The following is a 23,753-nucleotide window of genomic DNA, read 5'->3' on the forward strand; positions in this document are numbered from 1 at the left end:
AAAAAGTCACTTACTTGCCTATCAGATAAAAAGACTTGTCATAATGCTATACAGTAATTAAGACAGTAATAGTGGATTATGACAAGGATAGAAAACAGATCATAGAATAGAATAGTGAAGTAAGTTTCATATATGGAAACTTGATATATGACAGAGGCAGAACTACAGATCAGTGGAGGAAAGATGGGAGAGTCAACAAATGGTGCTAACTGGGTATCTACATTTTAAAAAATGGTATCTCCCCTTCACACCACGTGTAAAAATAAATTCTACAAATTCAAAATCCAAACATAAAAAATGAAATTTTAAAACTGCTGAAGAAAACAGGAGAATATTTTTTATGAGCTTGGAGCAGAGATTTCTTAAACAAGATGCAATTTTAAAGAAATGAACAGAAAGTTGTATAAACACATTTGTAAGCTTCTGCTCACCAAAGGACTCCATTAAAAAAGTGAAAAGACAGTGCCTTTTCATCAGCTGGTGAAGTGCTCCTTCTCCCCAAACCAGAAGACCTCTAAAAAATCACAAGCAACAGTTTTGTGATAACACAATTGCTTAAAAGCCTATAGCTTAGACTTGTAAAAGGCAGATGTTTAATAGAAATGTGTATTACATTCTTAACTACAGTGTTTATCTTCACCTTAAAGCTTTAATGTACATGTTGATAGTTCATGAAGTTTTTAAAAAACCCAGCTAACCTCTTCATAGTAACATGCCTTCTTCTCACTGTTACATATTCTGAAGTTTAGAACAAGGTTTCCCTTACCTGATATGGACACGGAATGTGATATTCTCTGCAGCGTTCTTGTATCCATGTTGTTTCCCAGATGCCACGGTAAGCTTGCTCATAAAAGTAGCATCCAATTACCACCAAGAGTGGTACGAGATACAAAATGCTGAAAACACCAATCCGGATCATAAACTTCACCAGTTTATCTTGGTTCTCCTTTTCTAATGGAATCTCAATTCGAACTCTGTTTAGTGATATAATGCCAGCTAAGAGGAGAGACACCCCAACTACCACATACAGGCAGAGGGGAGCAAGAACAAAATATCTCAATGCATCAACATCGTAGAGGCCAACAAAACACACGCCACTGATATTGTCACCTTCAATTTTATTCATCGCTAAAAGGATGATAGTTAGAGTTCCAGGAATGCCCCATGCACTGGCGTGAAACAGCAATGCTTTCTTCTCAATAGCTTCACTACCCCACTTTGGCACAGCTGCCAAGAACCATGTGATGGTTAGAATTACCCACCAAACACTGCCAGCCATAGTAAAAAAATAGAGTACCATAAAAAGCATGGTACAGGCTTTATTATGAGATCCTTGTGTCACCGTGGAAGCCTTATACTGTGCAGGACTAGATGCATTGCAGGCTACTCGGTCCTCAAGCAAAAACCCAATGAAGAAAATTAATGACACCATCATGTAGCAGACTGCGTAAAATATAATAGGTCTTTCAGGATAACGGAATCTTGTGACATCAATCAAAAAAGTTAAAAAAGTGAACAATGTGGCAGAGAGGCAAATGATTGAAATCAATCCTATGAAATATCGAGCAAATGAAAGTTCTTCTCTCCTAAAGTACATATTTGGACAAGGAGGTGAACAATCACGCACGTGCAAAAAAGAATAACCAAGATCAGGATCAATTTTCAACTCTCGGGGACACCAAAAACCATAGTCCCTCTGCACTGCCACTGGGGCTCCTTCAGTAGGATCTCCAGCTAAATTCAGATCCACAAGTCGAGGATATGGTTCATCACAATCTGGGAACCTAAAAAAATTTAAGATGAGAATCATTTTTAGTTATTGGTGAAATACACTGCCACATAACAATTCGGATTTCCAAATTTAGTACCCATGACCTTATTTATTGTTATGGCCTTGGAGCCCAATTATAATAAATAGGAAAAAAGTAAATGGTGATAACCTGTTTGTGGACTATATATTTTCCATATTTGACCTAAAAAATAATATGGTTTAATAATTTAGTTTTGGCTTCAAAAAAAAAAAAGTACTCTTTATTAAAATAGTCAACTATAACCACTGATAAAGAACACTGTATATACAGACTATTTATTTAGGACACAGTTTAGACTAAGGTTTCAAACTATATATATATATAATATATAATATACAGCTCCAACAGAATAGTAGCTAAAAGTAACTTTTTTCCCAACCTGTAACTACAGTGTGCTGTTCAACTGACTCGAGACTCAGTAGAACTTACTCAAGCTTAAGAGTTAAAAGTCTTTCCTAAATGTGTGTCCCAAGGTTATTTTCAGTTACATTTACACTAAAAATCCTTACAAGTGGCTTAGTTTGTAGATCTTCACATTTCACACTCACTCGCTGCTTATCATATTAAAAATCCTTCTAAGGTCTCTAATGTCAACTAGTTCTTTCCTATTATTCCTAATTTCTCTCCAATACATTACATTCTCTAACTCAGTACTCTCAAACTTTGGTGTGCATAAGAAAAACTTAACACCATTTTAAAATGCAAATTCTTGTTCCTTGCCACCCCTAATCATATTTTAGTATGCCTGTGTTAAGGTCCAGAAATCTGCCTCTAAACAAGTTTCTAGAGGAACATAATCTGCAGACTTAAGAAAATGTCATAGACTCACAACAAAGAAAACAGGTTTGTGCTGCAGACATACTTACCTGACTAAGGATGATTCTCATGAACTTCCTGCACCTTCAGTTTTCTTGCTAGTATCAGTTTCACAGCCCTCAAGCTTCAACCAACAAGATGTTTGCTAGTTTATATGTATCAAATAATTTCCAAGAAATTATCTTTGGTACTAAATTTGCCAAAAACATGCACATTATGCTGTAGCTGATTAATGTTTTGTTTTCTAATATTATCCATTTTTTTTACCAGGCTGGGAATTACACATCTTGTGTTTCTTTACCAGGCTGGGAATTACACATTTATTGGAATACTGCAGTATGCTAGGAGTTAAACATAAAAAGACAAACCAGGCTCTCTATCCTTAATTCTAAAAGGAGACCCAAACTTATAGATAGAACACAAAATTCAGCATTGTGATAATGAAGAAATCAAAATCTATATTAAATATAAAATGATAAACACTAAGATTTTTTTATTTCAGGGGAAGAGGTTACAAAAGACTCCACAGAGTAAATTCCTCAACACAGGATTCTGAATCATTATTTGCTAGTACTGAATGCAAGCAAAGACACAGAGGTTGAACAGGGTGTGGTTAGTACTGGGGACCATGAGGTGTGCACGACTTGTGACAGGTGATAAGGCTGCAGAGGCAAGCATGTCGTAGAAATGTGTGTATATATGTACATATAAACACTGATATAAAATTTAAAACCATGCAAAGTACTACTGTATGTTTTTATGGACATATCTGTATATCCAGCTGCCCGACATATACATATACCATATTTCACAACCCTTCCAGCTGAACTCTTAATTTCTGCTTCTTAGGTTTCCCCATCTGCATAAGTGGTAATTCCATTACTCTACTTGCTCAGGCCAAAAACCTTAGGGTCATCCCTCAAGTCTCTTCCCTCTCATATATACCTCAAAATCTACCAGCAATTCATGTCATTCTACTTTATGATAGACCCAGAACCTGACCACTTCTCATCTGAGCCATCAATACCTCTTCCCTGGACTTGTGGAGTAGCTTCCAACTTATCTCCATTTTCACACACAGCCAGAGCAATCCTTTAAAGACATGATAACTGCTGTGCTCATGGTCTTGTCTCTTCTCCTCAAAATCCTCTAATGGTTCCCTACCTCACTCAGTCAAATCCAAATTCCATTTCAAAGCTGCAAAGACCCCAACCCCAGCACTTCTCTCTTCTTTCTGTCCATTCTCCCTCACTCACTTGGCTCCAGCCTCTTTGGTCTCTGTGTTGTCCTTTATACCAAGCATGCTTCCACTCCAGATCATCTGCACTCACTGCTGTTCCCTCTGCTCAGACTGTTCTTCCCTAGAGACCTGTATTATTTGTTCTCACTCCATTCAGGTCCCTGTTTCAGTGCCTCCTAAACAAAGAATTTTAATGTTGTCTGTGGACAGGTATATATGTAGTAAGAGCATAAAAGCAAGTACAGGAATGATTAACAACATATTCAACATAATGATGACCTCATCTCTGGGAAGGAAAGAAGGGAATGAAGTCAAGATAGAGACTAAGGAACTTTCAATTCTATCTGTACTGTTTTATTAAAAAAAAAAACTAAAGTAAATATTATAAGATGTTAAGTTTAGATGAAGTTAGATAATAACAGGTACATATTTATTGATTTTATTATTCCTTATCCTTGAAATATTTCAGAATATAAAAAGGTACATTATTATATGAGAAATACAGTATTACTGTACACATTATTACTAATAATAATGTTCTCTCATATACATATATAAGACTGTCTAGTAAACAGTCTTAAACCTCTAGGAAATGTTTACAAAATATCTGAGGTGATATGAAAAGCACCTGACATTTTCTAGGTTATGTTCATACATGACAAAAACAGAACTGCCAGAACTACTTTGGTCATTAACACACTTAAGTTATACAGATATTTAAGTCCCATTATATCATCATTAAAGATATTTAATGAAAGGTAAAAAATGATTATTTTCTTCTCTGTATTTTCTAATTTCTCATAAATGGCACTACTTTTATAACCAGGAAAAATCAAACGAATTTCTCGATTATTTCAAAAAAGTTTTATCTAGTTTCTGATAAACTAGAAGACAAATAATTTTAAACACTGTTATATAAGTAATGATCCATGAAAATCTTTCTTTCTTAATTCTTAAAAATTCCTTCATAAAAACATTTTCTTTTTCTACCTTTTTCATTTAGTGCTTCCAAATTCCTAAGGAAATGAACAATTCTGAGCTGTGAAACTGCTGTTCAAAATTAAAACTAATACATATACTTCAAAAAAGTTTTATCTAGTTTCTGATAAACTAGAAGACAAATAATTTTAAACACTGTTATATAAGTAATGATCCATGAAAATCTGATTTTCGCACCTACTGCATTCCATATCTTCAGGCCAAGGAACACCAAACATCTCCATGAGCTTCGAACACTCGCTGTAAGCCCGCTGACACAGCCTACGACATGGAAGTGTGACACGTCCATATTCCATACAAATAGGAGCATAGAGTGCACAGAGAAATGGCCGGAAATCCCGAGAACAATCCAGATTCACCATAGGGTGGAATGGCTAGGAAAAAGTTAAAATTGTTTCATTAAAGAAAGAGCTGTATACAACTTAAAACTTTCTATATATAATATTACAATGCTCATTTTCTCCATTTTAAAACATTTCTGTTGTTCACCATGTAAGAACTTGTTTGTTATGCTTCAGAAGACTGGAGACTGTTGAGATATAGGCTTGGGGTTGATTAATGACTGTGCATTGAGTCCCCTATACAGAATTTTATTGTTGTTAGCCATTTGATCAATAAATATGAGAGATGCCCTCTTAAAAAAAAAATTTCTGAAGGTTATTAAAATTTTGTTTAAAAAAACAAAAATTTTTAGCCCTATCCCTGGAGATTCCAATTTGGTTAGGTCTGAGGTATGTCCCAGAATTGATATGTGTATTTTAATTAATGAAGGTGATATTAATGAAGAAGCAGGGCTGAGAACCACAATACAATCCATTTTACATAGGAAAAAAAAAAACCCTCAAAAAAGATGTGCCAAATGTTCATAAAAGTGATTACTGCTTGGTGTTAGAATTGTAAGAGATTTTAATTCTACATGATCTTCAATTAACGATGTATCAACAGGACAGAGAGGACAAGAAGTGAAAGGAGGAAGAGCTGAGAGGAAGAGAAGTAGTTATACATTGAAGTACTAATTTTGAGGGCTGGACTATAGGGAAGGATCTCACATTTGTCTCATGTTTTCATGTTCATGATAAAAATTTTTTAAACAAAGTTCTTTAAATGCTGAAATCACATGATGTAAACAGAGCTAACAATGTAAGCTGATATTAAGGAAACAAAAAGAAAAACTGGTGGCCCCAAACATAAAACCATACTGAAGTAGTCATTATGACCACAGAAACAGATCAAATAACCCAAGAAATGTGCACCTGGGCTTTGACTATCAAATACTTTTTCCACTTGTTTATATACTAGTGTCAGAGTCATCACTGATTTTGAACTGATAATAGATATTCTCACCAACAGGCCTTTCTATTGAATAAGAATCAATCAATTTTATTTCTACCATGATACATATTTTTCAAAGGCCTCTTAAACACCAAGCAGTCAGAAAGCCAAGAGTCACTTAAAGAACTGATGCCAAAGCTGTATAATGATGTGGTAACCGACATATAACAATAAACTATATGTGACCATTACTTCCAAGTAATGGTCTGACACAGAGTCAGTGTTAAACCAATGTTTCCATCAAGAACAACGTTAAAACCTTTTTTTAAAAGTTTCAAATTATCTACTTAAAGCTATTGGAGAGCTGCTGATAAAACAGAACTAGAGGGATCAAGAATCTAGAGAGCAGGGAAACGTGAACAGGTAGTAAATTCAGCTACTTTTCCAAGGAGGCAAATGTTGAATATGGGTGTAAGACAGGAGGCTAAGAATCAAGCTTCGCTTATGAACCAAGAAACCATCAGAGCTTTGGTGGTCTTGCAAGGCTACAAAAAAATTAAAAATGAAAGAGACAAGATCTATGTGAGACAGTGATGTGCCAAGAATTGAGCCTGATACAGAGCCAGTTTTTCCTTCAAGATATTTGAAACTTCTGAAGCTGAACAAAAGAAGAAGGCTAAGAAGCTAAGCAGAAAATATCTGAAAAGCAGACTGGAGCTTTTGGCAGCTTTATCAAGCTGAGGAAGCATAGATTAATTTTCCAGTCCTGCCATGGGAACTGAACATACCAGTCTCTCAACTGGAAGCATCTGAATGAGTACACTGTATTGGCAGAAGCAAATCAAAGGGAGGCAGAGACCAAACAAAACTGTAACACAGCTTTAACTCAGCTCAGTCCATGACTTAATTAAGATGATCTGCCCCCATTTATCTGCTTCGCGGGAAAAAGGATGAATCTTCCCTGAAGTACTGTAACACCATCTGGAACCTCACCAGTATTTTGTAAGATCTAGTACTCAACAAAAAGTTACTTGGCATGAAAAGACAGAACCACATGACTGAAAAACCAAGTAAAAATTACAGTGGTTTTGTGATTTAGCTATTGGACTCAATAGAGAAGAGAATATAATTATGACAAATACACTCAAAGATGAAGAATTTCACCAGAAAATCAGAATCTATTATAAAAGGAACCAAATGGAAATTCTATAACTGAAATACATAATCACTGAAATTAAGAATTCAGATATATCAGAGATAGAATTGGCAAAATATAAACTGATTAAAGATAACAACCTACAGGTTTAAAAAACTCTGCAAACCCCAAGAAGGATAAATACAAGAGAACCATACCTAGGCAAATGTTATTTAAATTGTTGAAAATCAAATAAACAGGCAGTGGGAAAAAAAGATATCCTTTCAATGGACAAATAGTAACAGAGTTGACTGGAAAACCAGAAAACAAAGATTTATTTAAAGTGCTAAAAGAAAATCACTTTCAACCTATAATTCTATAGCCAGCAAAAGTATCCTTCATAAATGAAGGCAAAGTAAAGGCATTTTAAGACAGGCAAAAACTGCAAAAGTTAGTAACCAGCAAACTTACAAAAAAGGAATACTCAAGAGTTCTTCAACAGAAGGAAAATGATCAAAGATATAAAAACAAAATTAAGAGCAACAAAAGGGGTGAATATGTGGGAAAATCTAAGTGAATATTCTTTGTACCAATAAAAAGGTCTTAAAAAATATATAAAATACATGTAAATTAGTAAGTGTAATAATAAAATGGAAAGGATGAGAGGGTCAGAGGAGCACTAATGGGCTAGTGGTTAGAGTAATTTTTATTAGAGTATTATAAGACATGGGCATGTATCATCATTTTTAGGGTAATTAATAAAAGAATGTATAATAAGGTGATAAAGAGGGAAACAGAATTATACAAAAGAAAGCAAGATAAGAAAAAAGAATGCAAAACAGTTTGGAAAAATTGAAATGAAAGAGTAAGATGACAGATATTAATCCAAGTATATCAGTAATTTCATTAGACATAAAAGGACTAAAACTTCTAAGGAAAGACTGATTTTTGGATGAGGTTAAAAAATGAGAACAAGAAAAAGCTATGTTATTTGCAAAAGACACATTTTCTATGTAAAGACACAGGTTAAAAGTAAATAGAAGGTAAACAATAAGCAATCCAAGAAGTAGCCAAAAGGAGTAGGCTTTATGACAAAGGGTGTTCTCAGAGATAAAGAAGGTCATTTCATAAACACAAGATAAAAGACTTAATTCACCAAGACTAAAAAGCAAATCTAAACACATGCACCACTTAACATAGCTTCAAACTACTTAAATCAAAAACTGAACTGAAAGGGGAAATACACAAATCCACAGAGGGAGAGATTTATGATCATAACACCCAAAAATGACTGGAACATATTTAACAGACTCATGGAATCTTTATCAAAATTGGCCATATTCTAGGTCCTAGAGCATGAAACAACAAACTTTAAAGTACTAAAATTATTCAGAGAAGTTTCTATGACTAAAATATAATTAAGGTAGAAATCAATTACAGAAAGGGCACAAAAAATAACCCAAAGGTTTGGAATTTTGGAAATCAGACAGCAAACTTCTACATTATCCATAACCAACAAAGGAAATTGTAACTGAAAATTAAATTTTATATATAATTATATGTACTATACAGCATAACATATATATAAATATAAAGCATAATATATATATCAATATATACTGATACTTGAACAACACAGGTTTAAACTGTGTGGGTCCACTTATGCACAGATTTTTTTCAATAAATATAATGGAAAATTTGGGGGGATTTCTAACAACTTCAAAAATATTTTTTTCAGTTACTTTATTGTAAGAACACAGTATATAATAGATATATAAAATATGTGTTAATTGTAGCAGACTCACAGACTCCAAGTAGGGACTAGTGGTTACCAAAGGGAAGGAGTCAGAGAGGATGTGTGAGGAGGGAGGGAGAAGGGGATTAAAGGGCACTACAATTAGCACTCACAATACAGGAAGGTCATGGGGAAGGCAGTACAGCATGGAGAAGAAAAGTAATGACTATAGGATCTTACTATGCTGATAGACAGTGACTGCAATGGGATGGCGGAGGGACTTGCTAATATGGGTGAATGTTGGAACCATAATGCTGCTCGTGTGAAACCTTCATAAGATTGTATTTCAATGACACCTTAATTTTTAAAAATAAAATAAAATATGCATTAATTGACTGTTTATATTACCAGTAAGGCTTCTGATCAACAGTAAGCTATTACTAGTTAAGTTTTGGGGGAACCAAAAGTTATACACCGATTTTTGACTGCAAATTTTTGTTTTGGGGGAACCCAAAGTTATACACAGATTTTTGACACAGGGGGTCAGCACCCAAACCCCTATACTGATATAGGGTCAAACATGTATATATATGCATGTATATAAACACACAAATATATTTATATATACATACACATGTTCTCTTTCTATATATAGTTATTTTCATTCTATATAGAGTATTAAATAGTAAAGATGACAAAATATCAGAAAAAGCTGTATTCATGAGAAATCTACTACCTGATATACATATATATCAGAAAATAACAAGGCCTGAAAAAAAATGGTCTAAGCTCCATCTCAAGAAGCCTGAAAAAGAGGGGCAAATAAAATAAGAGAGAGTAGAGGAAAGGCAATAATAAGTAAAATAGGAAAAAAGCCCTCAAATCACCCATTATTAGGAATGAGGGAGAGAGCACTACTAGAAAAAGTGTGGATACTATAAATAATAAATTTGATATTAGGATGAAATGAACAAATTCCTTGAAAAAAAAATTACAATTTACCAAAATCCATAAAAGGAGAAATAAAAAATATAGTCTTCTATCTGCAAAGAAATTTAATTCATTATTAGAAACTGTCCCCAAAAGAAAACTCCAAGCCAAGATGGCTTCACTAGAAAATTTTATCAAGCATTTAAGGAAGAAGTTATGGCAATCACACACAAACTCTTCCCACAAAAGGGAAAAAAAGAAACTTTCCCAACTCATGAAACCAGTTGAATTTTTATGACAAAATCCAACAGGGACTATACAAGAGGGAAAATTATACCTCATGACCATAGATGTAAAAATCATATCCCAATATTAGTAAGTTAACCCAAAAAATATAAAAAATAATAATATACCACATCAAATGAAGTTTTTCCCCCAAGGATACAAAATTGATCAACATTTGAAAAATCAGTTAATGTAATTAATGTCATTAATAGAAAAAGGGGAAGAAATCACACAATCCATTCAATAAAAGCAGTAAAAACATTTGATGAAATTCAACATCCATTTATTATGAAAACTCTTAACAGACTAAGAAGGAAATTTCCTCAGTCTTCTAGAAATATATATAGCGAACCATTGAAACCTCATACTTGCTGGTAAAGCTTCCCCTAAGAGTAAAGATGTGGCAAAAAGACTTGTTATTGCTACCCTATTTAACATTGTGTTGGAAGTCCTCACCAGGGCAGTAAGAGAAGAGATAGGAATAAAGAGTAAAAGGATTAGAAAGAAATAAAAGGTATACAGAATGGAAATACATTAAGCTATCATTATTCACAGATGACATTACAGTTACTAAATTTTTATTTCTTAGTTCCATATTTCCCCTTCAATACCTGGTCTGTGATAATGCGTGGGGGTTCTCCTTTACAGCACCCACGATTTTAGACTTTCTCAACAGAGTGTTGGAGGAACACTGAAGGACAAAAGGGCTTCCTTGCTGGCTGTTGCTGCTGCTCAGTTAGCAGTGGAAACGGGAAGAAATCTATGGTGTTCTGTCAGAGCCGTGTGCCCAGAACGGTCCCTCAGGAACCTCACAGCCTCAGCCCAGTCTGGTGAGCCCTCTCACCATGGTCACTGCATGCTTGAGGCTGCCTGCCTGCAGCAATGCCCTTACTCCCTCTATCTGCCCCACCACCAGTTGACACTTTTCTATGCCTTGAAGGGTTGCTTCCTGTTTGTTTGCCTTCCAGCTTTGGCGCAGGTAACCCAGTGAATTTTTTGGCCACCCAGTGAGCTGCAATTATGGCATCCCTGCAGAGCTCTCTCTATAAGTATTCTATAATAGTTTATTCTTTATATTAATTTGTTTAAATGACTTGTTTAAATCACTGAGTGATTCTGTCTCTTAACAGAATCAGACTAATAAAACATGACTGTTATAAAGAAAATTCAGAATAACCTATAAATCATTAGAATAAATGAATTTACTAGGGATACTAGGAATTCAATTGAGAAAAAAAATCAGCTCTATTTTTTATTCCTGGAATGTATTAAAAATTAAAACTTTACAAACTACCAACTGAAAAGGAAATTTAAAAACAATTCCATCTATAAGAGAAAAGAATGGATACTTCAGAATAAATTTAACCAATATGGTTAAAGACAGAAAACTACAAAGTATTACTGAAAGAAACTGAAGAAGACCTAACAAACAGAAACCCTGTATTTACAGACTGGAAGACTTAATGTGTTAAGATGGCAATACTCCCTAAAGCAGTCTACAGCTTCAACATAATCCTTCAAAAATCCCAGTGGCCTCTGTGGTGGTGTTGAAAAAATGGAAAAGCTGATCCTAAAATTCACATGGAATTTTAGAGATTCCAAACAGGTAAAAGCAATCTTGAAAAATAAGAACAAAGTTGGAGTACTCATACTTCCCAGTTTCAAAACTTATTACAAGGCTATAGTAATCAAAACACTATGGTACTGGCAAAAGGCTATACAAATAGATCAATAGAACAGAACTGCTAATTCAGAAATAAACCTTCACATGTGTGTCAACTGATTTTCACAAAGCCCATTCAATGGGCAAAAAATAGTCTCTCCAACAAATGGTGCTAGGACAACTGGATATTCACATGCAAAGGAATAAAGTGGGTCACTTGCCTTATAAAAATTAACTCAGAATAGATCAAAAGCCTAAATATAAGAGCACAATCTATGAAACGTGCATAAGGAAGCACAGGGATATGTCTTCACAACCTTGGATTTGGCAATGGTTTCCTAGATATGACACCCAAAACACAAGCACAGAAGAAAAATTAGGTACACTGAACTTGATCAAAATTAAAAGTGCTTGTATGCCAAACAACACTATCAGGAGAGTAAACAGACGACCCAAGGAATGGGGATAAAAAAACAAACAACTTTTAAATCACATACCTGATAAGGGTTTAGTGTGCAAAATACATGAGGAATTCCTACAACTCAAGAGACAACCCAATTTTTTCAGTGGGCAAAAACCCTGATTAGACATTTCTCCAAAGAAGTGATGTAATGGCCAACAAGCACATGAAAAGATGTTCAATGACATTTGTCATTAGGGAAATGCAAATCAAGACCCAATGAGATACTATGTTACAACCACTATGTAGCTATACTCTAAAAAACAACAAAAGTGTTGACAAGGAGGTGGAGGAATCAGAACCCTCACACATTGCTGGTGGGAATGTAAAATGATGCAATCACTACGTAAAACAGTTTGGTAATTCCTCAAGAAGTTAAAACATAGAATTACCATATGTTCCAACAATTCCATTTCTAGGTATACACTCAAAAGAATTAAAAATCGTGTTCTAGCAAAACCTTGTGTATCAATTTTCATGGCAGAGCAGCATTATTCATAATAGTCAAAACAGCAAAATAAACTGAAGGCAAGCAAAGGAAAAGGAATAATAAAGAGCAGAAATCAATGATATTTAAAACAGAAAAGGAATGGAGAAAAAAGTCACTCAAATTAAGATCTGGTTCTTTGAAAATATCAATAAAACTGATAAGCTACAGGCAAGACTGATGAAGAGAGAAAAAGGAAAAACACAAATTACCAATATCAATAATGAAAGAGGATGTCAACAGAGGCTCTGAAGATATGAAAAAGATAACAAGGGAATTACAAATAACTCTGTGCATATAAACTAGACAACTTAGACAAAGTGGACCAAGTCCTCAAAAGTCAGATGACCAAAACTCACCCAAGATGAAATCAATAATCTGAACAGTCCTATAACTATTAAAGAAACTGAATTTGTAGTTAAATATGTCTTGAAAAAGCCATGTCCAATCCAGATGATTTCATTGCTAAAATCTAACCATTTAAAGAATCAACACCAATGCTATGCAATCTCTTCAAGAAAACAACAAAGAAGGGGCTATTTCCCAACTAATTCTATAAAGCAAGTGTTACTTAACATTACCAAACAAAGTACAAAAGAAAACTACATACCAATATCCCTCATGAACATTAATGCAAAAATCTTTAACAAAAAAATAGCAAATCAAATCCAAAAATATATTGAAAACATTATATAGCCAAGACATGAAAGCAACCTAAGTGTCCATCAGTAGATGAATGGATAAAGAAGATGTGGTACAGATACACAATGGAATATTATTCAGCCATAAGAAGAAAACAAATTCTACCATTTACAAAAACATGGATGGAGCTAAAGGGTATTATGCTCAGTGAAATAAGCCAGATGGAGAAAGACAAGTACCAAATGATTTCACTCATCTGTGGAGCATAAGAACAAAGCAAAAACTGAAGGAACAAAACAGCAGCAGACTCACAGAACCTAAGAATGGACTAACGGTTACCAAAGAGAAAGGGTTGGGGAGGGTAGGTGGGGAGGGAGGGATAAGGGGTTTAAGGGGTATTATGATTAACACATTTAATATGGAGGGGGTGCACAGGGAAGGCAGCATCGCACAGAGAAGACAAGTAGTGACTCTATAGCATCTTACTATGCTGATGGGCAGTGACTGCTATGGGGTATGTGGTGGGGACTTGATAATAGGGGGGAATGTAGTAACCACAATGTTGCTCATGTGAAACCTGGGCATAAGATTGTGTATCAATGATACCTTAATAAAAAATAAGAAAAATAAAATTTTAAAAAAGCATTATATGCCATAACCTAGTAGGGTTTCTTCCATAAACTCAAGGTTGGTTCAATATTCAAAAAACAATTAATGTAATCCACCAAACTAACAGACCAACAAAGAAAAATCACACCATCATGCCAAAAGATGCAGAAAAAGTATTCATGATTTTAAGTTTTCCGCAAACTAGAAGTAGAAGGTACCTTCCTCAACTTGATAAAGAGCGTCTACAAAAACCCTACAATGAAACACTGATGCATACCTCTAAGACTGAAAACAAGGAAGTATCCATGCTCAAACCACTCTTACTCAACATGGTACTGGAAGTCCTATCAGCACAGTAAAGTAAGGAAAGGAAATAAAAAGCATAGAAATTGGAGAAAGAAGTAAAACTGTCATTTGCAGATGACATTACTGTCTACACAGAAAATCCGAAGGAATCTATAAAAAACACCTTCTAGAACTAATAAGTGAGTTCAGAAAGGTTGCAGTATACAAGAAAAACATACAAAAAACCCAACTGTATTTCTATATATTACTGCATTCTATATGTAATAACCATGTAGAAACTAAATTAAAACAATGTTTATAATCACTAAAAAAAGAAATAAACAAACATTTGGGTATAATCCAACAAAACATATATAGGTCTTGTATGATTACAACTATAAAGTGCAGATGAAATCAAGTAAGATATAAATAAATAGATACACACTTGCATTAGTTTGCTAGGGCTGCTGTAATAAAGTACCACAAACTGTCTTAAACAACAGAACTTCACTGCCCCATATTTCTGGAAGCTAGAAGTCCAAGATCAAGGTGTCGGCAAATCCATGTTTCCTCTGAAGATGCTAGAGAAGGATCTGTTCCTGGCATCTCTCCTAGCCTTTTGTAGTTCCTTGGATTGTAGCAGCATAAATACAGTCTTCACATAGCATTCTCCCTGTGCCTCTTTACATCACTTTCCCCCTATGTGTGTCTCTGCCTAAATTTCCCCTCTATAAAGACAATGGTCACAATGGATTAGGGACCCCTCTCTACTCCAGTATGACTTCATCTTAAGTAATTAAATTTGTAACAACCCTATTTCCAAATAACATTCTGAGGTACTGGGGCTTAGGAGAAAATTTTTGAGGGACTTGATTCAATCCATAATGACACTGTTCATGGACTGAAGATTCAACATGTAAAGATACCAATTCTCTCCTAAATGATCTCTAGATTTAATGAAATTTCTATTAAACTCCAGTGTGACTAGTAGTAGATAAAAATGAGCTTATTCTAAAACACATATGAAAATACAAAGGAAGTAGAATAGCTGAAACAATTTTGAAAAAGAAAGTGGGAAGAATCATGCTATCCAATTTTAAGACATACTATATTATAGCTAACAGTAATCAAGATAGTATTGGTGGAAAAGAACACACAAAAATCAGTAGAACAGAATAGAGAACCCAGAACTAAACCCACACAAGGATGGCTAACTGATTTTTTTAAAGCAGTATGTATGTATGTATGTATGTATTTATTTATTACTTTTTGTTTTTTTAAATTTTGGTATCATTAATCTACAATTACATGAAGAACATTATGTTTACTAGGCTCCCCCCTTCACCAATTCCCCCCCACATACCTCTTCACAGTCACTGTCCATCTGCATAGCATGATGCTATAAAATCACTACTTGTCTTCTCTGTGTTGCACATGCCCCCCACGTACTATATATGCTAATTGTAATGCCCTCTTTCTTTTTCCCCGCCCTTATCCCTCCTTCCCACCCATCCTCCCTAGTCCCTTTCCCTTTGGTAACTGTTAGTCCATTCTTGGGTTCTGTGATTCTGCTGCTGTTTTGTTCCTTCAGTTTTCCTTTGTTCTTATACTCCACATATGAGTGAAATCATTTGGTAGTTGTCTTTCTCCGCCTGGCTTATTTCACTGAGCATAATACTCTCTAGCTCCATCCATGTTGTTGTGAATGGTAAGATCTGTTTTTTTCTTATGGCTGAGTAATATTCCATTGTGTATATGTACCACATCTTCTTTATCCATTCATCTACTGATGGCTAACTGATTTTTAACAAAGAAGCAAAAGCCAGTCAACAGTGGAAGGAGAGGTGATCTTATCAATAAATGGTGCTGGAGCTGGTGGATATTTACAGGCAAGAAATATGAACCATAACATACTCAAATTAACTCAAAGTTGATCCTGGATTTAAATGTAAAACTTTTAAAAGTTGAAAAAAAAATCTAGATGTAGGGTTAGGTGAAAAGTTCTTAGAAGTGACACCAAATCATCTCAATAGATGTTGAAAAAGCATCTGACAAAATTCAACATCCATTCATGATAAAAACTCTAAACAAAATGGGTATAGAGGGTATGTACCTCAACACAATAAAGGCCATATGTGACAAGCCCACAGCAAACATCATACTTAAAGGTGAAAAGCTCAAAGCTTTTCCTTTAAGATCAGGAAGAAGACAAAGATGTCCACTCTCACTACTTGTATTTAACCATAATACTGGAGATCCTAGTCATCCATGGCAATTGGACAACACAAAGAGAAAAAGGCATCCAAACTGGTAAGGAAGAAGTTAAACTGTCACTATTTGCAGATGACATATTATATGTAGACTCTGTAACTCCACCAAAAAACTATTAGAACTAAAAACTGAATTCAGCAAAGTTGCAGGATACAAAATTAATACACAGAAATCTGTTGTGTTCCTGTATACTAACAATGAACTAGGAAAAACAGAAATAAGGAAAACAATTCCATTTATAATTGCATTAAAAAGAATAAAACACCTATGAATAAACCTAACCAAGGAAGTGAAAAACCTATACTCTGAAAACTATAAGACACTCATGAGAGAAATTAAATAAGATACCCATGCTCATGGATAAGAATTAATATTGTCAAAATGGCCATCCAGCCCAAAGCAATTTACAGATTCAATGCAATTCCTATCAAAATTCCAATGGCATTTTTCGATGAATTAGATGGTTCTAAAACTCATATGGAACTGCAAAAGACCCTGAAGCCAAAGCAATCCTAAGAAGGAAGAACAAAGCTGGGAGTATTATGTTCCCTGACTTCAAGCTATACTACAAAACTATAGTAATCAAAACAATATGGTACTGGCACAAGAACAGACCCATAGATCAATGGAACTGAATAGAGAGCCCAAATATAAACCCATGCAGATATGGTCAATTAATACATGATAAAGGAGCCATGGATATAGAATGGGGAAAAGACAGCCTCTTCAATAACTGGTGTTGGGAACACTGGACAGTTACATGCAGAAGAATGAAACTGTGTTACTGCCCAACTCCATACACATAAGTAAACTCAAGCTGGACCAAAGACCTGAATGTATGACATGAAACCATAAAACTCTCAGAAGAAAACATAGGCAAAAATGTCTTTAACATAAGCAATTTTTTCCTAGACACAGCTCCTTGGACAAGGGAAACAAAATTAAAAATGAGCAAGCAGGACTACATGAAACTAAAAAGCTTCTGTACAGCAGAGAACACCATCACCAAAACAAAAAGGCAACCTAGAGTATGGGAGAATATATTAGTAAACAATTTACCCAATAAGGGCTTAATAGCAAAAATATATAAAGGGTTCAAATGCCTCAACACCAAAAAAAACAAATAACCCAATTAAAAAATGGGTGGAGGACGTGAACAGACACTTCTACAAAGAAGAAATACAGATGGCCAACAGGCACATGAAAAGATGCTCCACATAGCTAATTATCAGGAAAATGCAAATCAAAACCACAATGAGATATTACCTCATACCAATAAAAATGGCTACTATCCAAAAGACAAGGAAGAACATGTGTAGGCAAGGATGTAGAGAAATGAGAACCCTCCTATACTGTTGGTTTGAAAGTTAATTGGTGCAGCCACTGTGGAAAGCAGTATGGAGGTTCTTCAAAAAATTAAAAATAGAAATACCATTCGACGCAGTAATTCCACTTCTAGGAATTTACCTAAAGAAAACAAAATCCCTGATTCAAAAAGATACATGCACCCCTGTGTTTATTACCACACTATTTGCAATAGCCAAGATATGGAAGCAACCTAAGTGTCCATCAATAGATGGATGGATAAAGAAGTGGTACATACACACAATGGAATATTATTCAGCCTAAAAGAAATGAGTCCCTGCCATTTACAACACTATGGTGGATCTAGAGGGTAAAATGCTCAGTGAAATAAGGCAGGTGGAGAAAGACAAATACCATATGATTTCAATTATTTGTGGAATATAAAACAAAGCAAAATAGAAGGAACAAAACAGCAGTAGACTCATAAACACTGAGAAGTGACTACTTGTTACCAAGCAGGAGGGGTTGAGGCTGAGAGGAAAAAAGGGGCACAAAATTCTCAATCATTATGTACAGTGGTCACAGGGATAGTAGTACAGCATGGAGGATACAGCCAGTGATTCTGTAACATCTTTCTATATTGACAGATAGTAGCTGTACTAGTAGGGGTGAGGATTTAACAATATGTGTAACTGCTGAACTACTTTGCTGTATACTTGAAACTAAATAAGATTGTATGTCAAATAAATAAATGAATAAATAAATTAGACCAAAAGCGTGATCCATAAAATAAAAAAATTCAGTTAAAAGAACTTCATTAAAATTTAAAACTTCTGATCTCCTAGAGACCTTGTTAAAATGATGAAAAGATAAGCTACAGACTAGGATAAACTATTTGTAAACCACATAGCAAGCAGAGGATTTGTAACTAGAATACATAAAGAACTCTCAAAACTAAAAAGTAAGAAATGATTCAATTGGAAATGAACAAAAGACAGACATTTCACCAAAGAGGATATATATGAACGGTAAATAAGCACATGAAAAGATGTTCAATATTATTAGCCATGAGGGAAGTGTACATTAAAATGACATATGAGATATCACTACATACATATTTGAAAAGCTGAAATATAAATAGTGACGATACCAAATGCTGGTGAGAATGCCTAGAAAGTAAATCTCTCATATACTGCTGATGGGAAGGTAAAACAATCCTGTGGAAAAGAGCGGTTTCTTAAAAAACCAAACATATGTTTATCGTATCATCCAGCAATTACACTCCTGGACATTTATCGATCCTCCTTCCCCTGAAAAATGAAAATTTCTGTCTGCACAAAAACCTGTACACCAATGTTCTTAGCAGCTTTATTTATAATAATGAATATATGGAAACAACCCAAATTTCCTTCAATAGGTGGTTGAACAAATTATGGTATATCTGTATAACAGAATACTATTCAGTAATTAAAAACAATGACTACTGATTTGAATGGATCTGAAAAAGTATTATGCTAAGTGAAAAAAGCCAATGTCAAAAGATTATCTACTGTGTGACTGCATTTATGTAACGTTCTTGAAATAACAAAATTATATATAGAGAACAAATTACTGGTTGCTTGGGATTAGGAGAGCGGAAGAGGGAGAAAGGAAGCATAAGGGAATTCCTTGGTGGTGATAAAACAGTTCTATATTTAGCTATAGTGGTGGCTACATACATGTGATAAAATTGCAGACTACACACACACACATATGTGTATATGCACAGAAAAACGAGTACATGTGAAAACTGGTGAAATGTGATAAGGTTTATAGATTGTACCGTGTTAATTTCCTGATTTTGATTCTATATAATAGTAATATAAAATACTAGGTATTTTTTATAACTAGGTTATTAGACATAATAGGTATTTTATGTAACTAGGTAGAGTACACAGAATCTGTACTATTTTTGCAACTTCCCATGAGTTTATAATTATTTTAAACTAAAAGTTAAAACTGTATTACATTCACATGCTGATGTATGTACATACATAATACATATATGCACACTTGGCTCTTTTAAGTATCAACTTGCTTTATATTCCATAATACATAAAGTACCAACTGACCCGATACTATGTTACTATGTTCATAAAACCTCCATCTGGAAGCCCCATCATGAATTATAAAATTGATCTGGTGACTACTGTGTGCTGCTTACAATGAGCCTAAAGCTACAAGTTTATGCTTCTGCCACTTTTTAATTGTTAAGTACCTCAGGAGTACTTTCTCAGCTAGCATTTACAGACACTTACCGTAGGCTAGGCAACGTTTCAAGTACCTTACACACATTGCTCATTTAATTCTCTCAATAATCCCATAAAGTTATTATTATTATTAATCACATTTTATATATGTGAAAAAAGTGAGACATAGAAAATTAAGTAAATTGTCCAAGATTACACAGCTACAAGACAGACCCAAGTCAAACCCTAGCATTCTTTTTTTTTTTTGGGTTACTGAAGGGTAGATAACGAAGCACACGGTTTAATCAGGAATCTCAAAACCAAGTGCCTCACTTTGAAGAAGAGTTGGCAGTTTCCCATACATACATTAAACATACCTTCTGTAGTATGGTACCACATCCCCAATATATACCCAAGAGAAGTAAACATACATGCCCCCAAGAGTTACACAGATGGACCCACTGCAGCTTTGTTCATAGTAGCCAAAAACTGGGTAACAAATAACAACACAGAAATGGATAAACAAAATGCTGGATATCCACACAATGGACTGTGACCCCAGAATAATTTAAAAATGAACTAAGGGTGTACACAACAACATGAATGCATTTTAAAAACATTGTAATACTGAAAGCAGCCAGACACGAAGTGTCCATTTTGTCTGGTTCCATTTTTTTTTTTTTTTTTGAAGAGAGCATCTCTCATATTTATTGATCAAATGGTTGTTAACAACAATAAAATTCTGTATAGGGGACTCAATGCTCAATGCACAATCATTAATCCACCCCAAGCCTAATTCTCGTCTGCAATCTTCTGAACCATAACGAACAAGTTCTTACATGGTGAACAAATTCTTACATAGTGAATAAGTTCTTACATGGTGAACAGTACAAGGGCAGTCATCACAGAAACTTTCGATTTTGATCACGCATCATGAACTATAAACAATCAGGTCAAATATGAATATTTGTTTGATTTTTATACTTGATTTATATGTGAATCCCACATTTCTCCCTTATTATTATTATTATTATTTTTTTTTTTTAATAAAATGCTGAAGTGGTAGGTAGATACAAGATAAAGGTAGAAAACATAGTTTAGTGCTATAAGAGAGCAAATGTAGATGATCAGGTGTGTGTCTGTAGACTAAGTGTTAATCCAAGCCAGACAAGGGCAATAAAACATCCACGGATGCAGAAGATTTCTCTCAAAACAGGGGGGGTGAGGTTCTAAGCCTCACCTCTGTTGATCCCCAATTTCTCACCTGATGGCCCCCCTGTGACTGTGCCTGTCTTAGGTTGTTCCTCCCTTGAGGAATCTTACCCGTCTCTGGCTAAACGCTAGCATTCTTATCCAGAGCCCTTGAGCTTAACCAGTTTGCCTACATAACCTCTCTAAACTTCAGTCTTCTCCTCTAAAATGGTCTTGAAAACACACAAATAATAATACATAGTCAGCATGCAGAACTTTGTAAATGATAACTTAAAAGGGGATTAGGGAAAAGTTGTAAATTAAAGAACTGTAGCAGGCCTATTTAGTGGGCCTAAGAAACCCTAGTGAATTAATTCTCTATTCTCAGCAAATGAGAAAGTCAACTGGAATGATGTTTTTAAAAAGCAAAACAAAACATGAATGAAAATCATTAACAAACATGAAAATCTCAAATCACTATGCTGGGTGAAAGAAACCAGTCATATAACAGTGAATACTGTAATGATAACATTTACATAAAACTCGAGAAAATGACAACTAACTGCAAATCAGTGGTTGTTTAGAGCAGAGAGTTTAGAGGGACATGGACTACAAAGGGACACAAGGAGGCTTTTAAGGTGATAGAAATGTTCTGTATCTTGTTTGTGGTGGTGTTTCAAGGGTGTATATACATCTGTCAAAGTTCATTGGCTTGAACACTTTAAATGTGTGTAGTTTATTGTATACAAATTATACCTCAGTAAAGCTGTTATATAAAAACAAAAATATTAATATTTTTGAAATAAGCAAATTGCCTTGATTTTAGCTCCAATAATCCTTAACCTCAGAAACATCAGAATTAAACGAGGTAGACTGAGTATTATAAAGTTGAAAACAAGAAAGATAAGGAATAACATTAAAGCTCTATGAAGAAGAAAAAGAACTTCACCTGATTAAATTTTAAAGATTGTTACCAAATACTTACTTAAACAGTAATACTTTTGTTCACTAAAACAAGACCTGGGTATAGGAAGTTTACAAACTGAAAAGTAACTTTCTAAAATTAAATATCTGGTTTCTACAACAAAGGTGCACTATATGGAACCTTCCATTCTTTATTTAAATTCAAATCAACCAAGCCTTTGTGCTCCCATTCTCTCTTCTTTCAAATTTCCATTCCTGTTACCATAGGAACCTGCTAGCTGACAAGCCTTCAAGCAGAGCAACAGCCCAAGCTTAGCAAGGGGTGTGAAAAGGGGACAGAGTCAAAGGCCAAAATTTGACTCATGAGAATTAGAATTCCAATCTCTGTCACTCCACAAAGGGTCTGTAACCATAGAAACTGTATCCTACTGGGCCTGGGAATATTATGACTAAATTAATTAAATATGAAACCAAATGTAAAATGGTCTTGGAAATTAAAAAATAGTAATCATTCTGTTTCAGATCCAAATTAGATAAGAAATAATTCAAAACCAACTTTTCAGAATAATTTTAAGTGATTAAAAATAAGACATTTAAAAAAGGTCTTTCTGGTTAAAAAAAAACTTTTCTGTAAAAATAAGCTTCTAAGAAAAGGTCTAAAACTTTTAAGATTATGTATTTTTAAAAAACTAGGTTTGTAAGACACTTTTAATCCCACAGATTTGCTTTTCTTTTACAAATCTCGTGACCACACATTAAATATTTTCTAACAGTCTTTCAGTGAGTTGGTCTGCAGCAATTTGCCATTATCACAGGAAAGTATTTTTAGGTCAAAAGGGAGTTTCCAAAGTAGCGCATAAAATTTGACTTTTCTTCAGAAAGTAAACTTTTAATATTTAAAGTATGATGAACAAGTATCATGATTTATCCCAAAAGATAAAATTTTACAAACCAAATTTCACACCTAATGATTTAATTGAAAATAGCTATTTTAAAGATATTCAAGTGATCGGTCACAGAAATCAGTGAAAGATTTTAACTGCTATTTTTTTCCCTAGAGTCAGAAATAACTAAATGCAACTAATTCTCCACTACTTGTATGTACATTTTTCAATTTAGAAGCTTCTTAATTCCTGGCTAGCCTCCTTGTCACACAATAGACTTCTCAAGGCATTTCACTAAATTGTTTGCTGAGGGAAAACCACCGATTTAATATTAACCTAAAAAGAGATAATAATGGAAGTAAATCTGATGGATAATACAGTTGACTCCTTGAACAACTCAGAGGTTAGGGGTGCCGACCCTTATGTAGTTGAAAATCTGTGTATAACTTTTGACTCCCCAAAAGCTTTGCTACTAATAGCCTACTGCTGCCTGGAAGCGTTCCGACAGAGATTGGAATAACATAAGCAGCTGGCTGACACCTATTTTGTATGTCATACATATTATCCGCTGTATTCTTACA

General features: G+C 34.4%; 1 protein-coding gene across 5 annotated transcripts in view; it reads right to left on the minus strand.

Moving 5' to 3' along the window:
* FZD3 (frizzled class receptor 3) overlaps positions 1-23,753 on the minus strand; it is an 83,971-nt gene that overhangs the window by 46,562 nt on the left and 13,656 nt on the right. For all 5 annotated transcript variants that reach the window (XM_057506246.1, XM_057506300.1, XM_057506335.1 and 2 more), the window contains 2 exons: positions 5,044-5,240; positions 767-1,784 (listed from right to left, as the gene is read on the minus strand). In XM_057506246.1, the coding sequence (XP_057362229.1) occupies positions 767-1,784; positions 5,044-5,228 (1,203 nt within the window). In that variant the 5' untranslated portion in view covers positions 5,229-5,240. The remainder of the gene's footprint in view (positions 1-766; positions 1,785-5,043; positions 5,241-23,753) is intronic.

Source organism: Manis pentadactyla, chromosome 1, assembly GCF_030020395.1.
Source record: "Manis pentadactyla isolate mManPen7 chromosome 1, mManPen7.hap1, whole genome shotgun sequence".
NCBI classification, from domain to species: Eukaryota; Metazoa; Chordata; class Mammalia; order Pholidota; family Manidae; genus Manis; species Manis pentadactyla.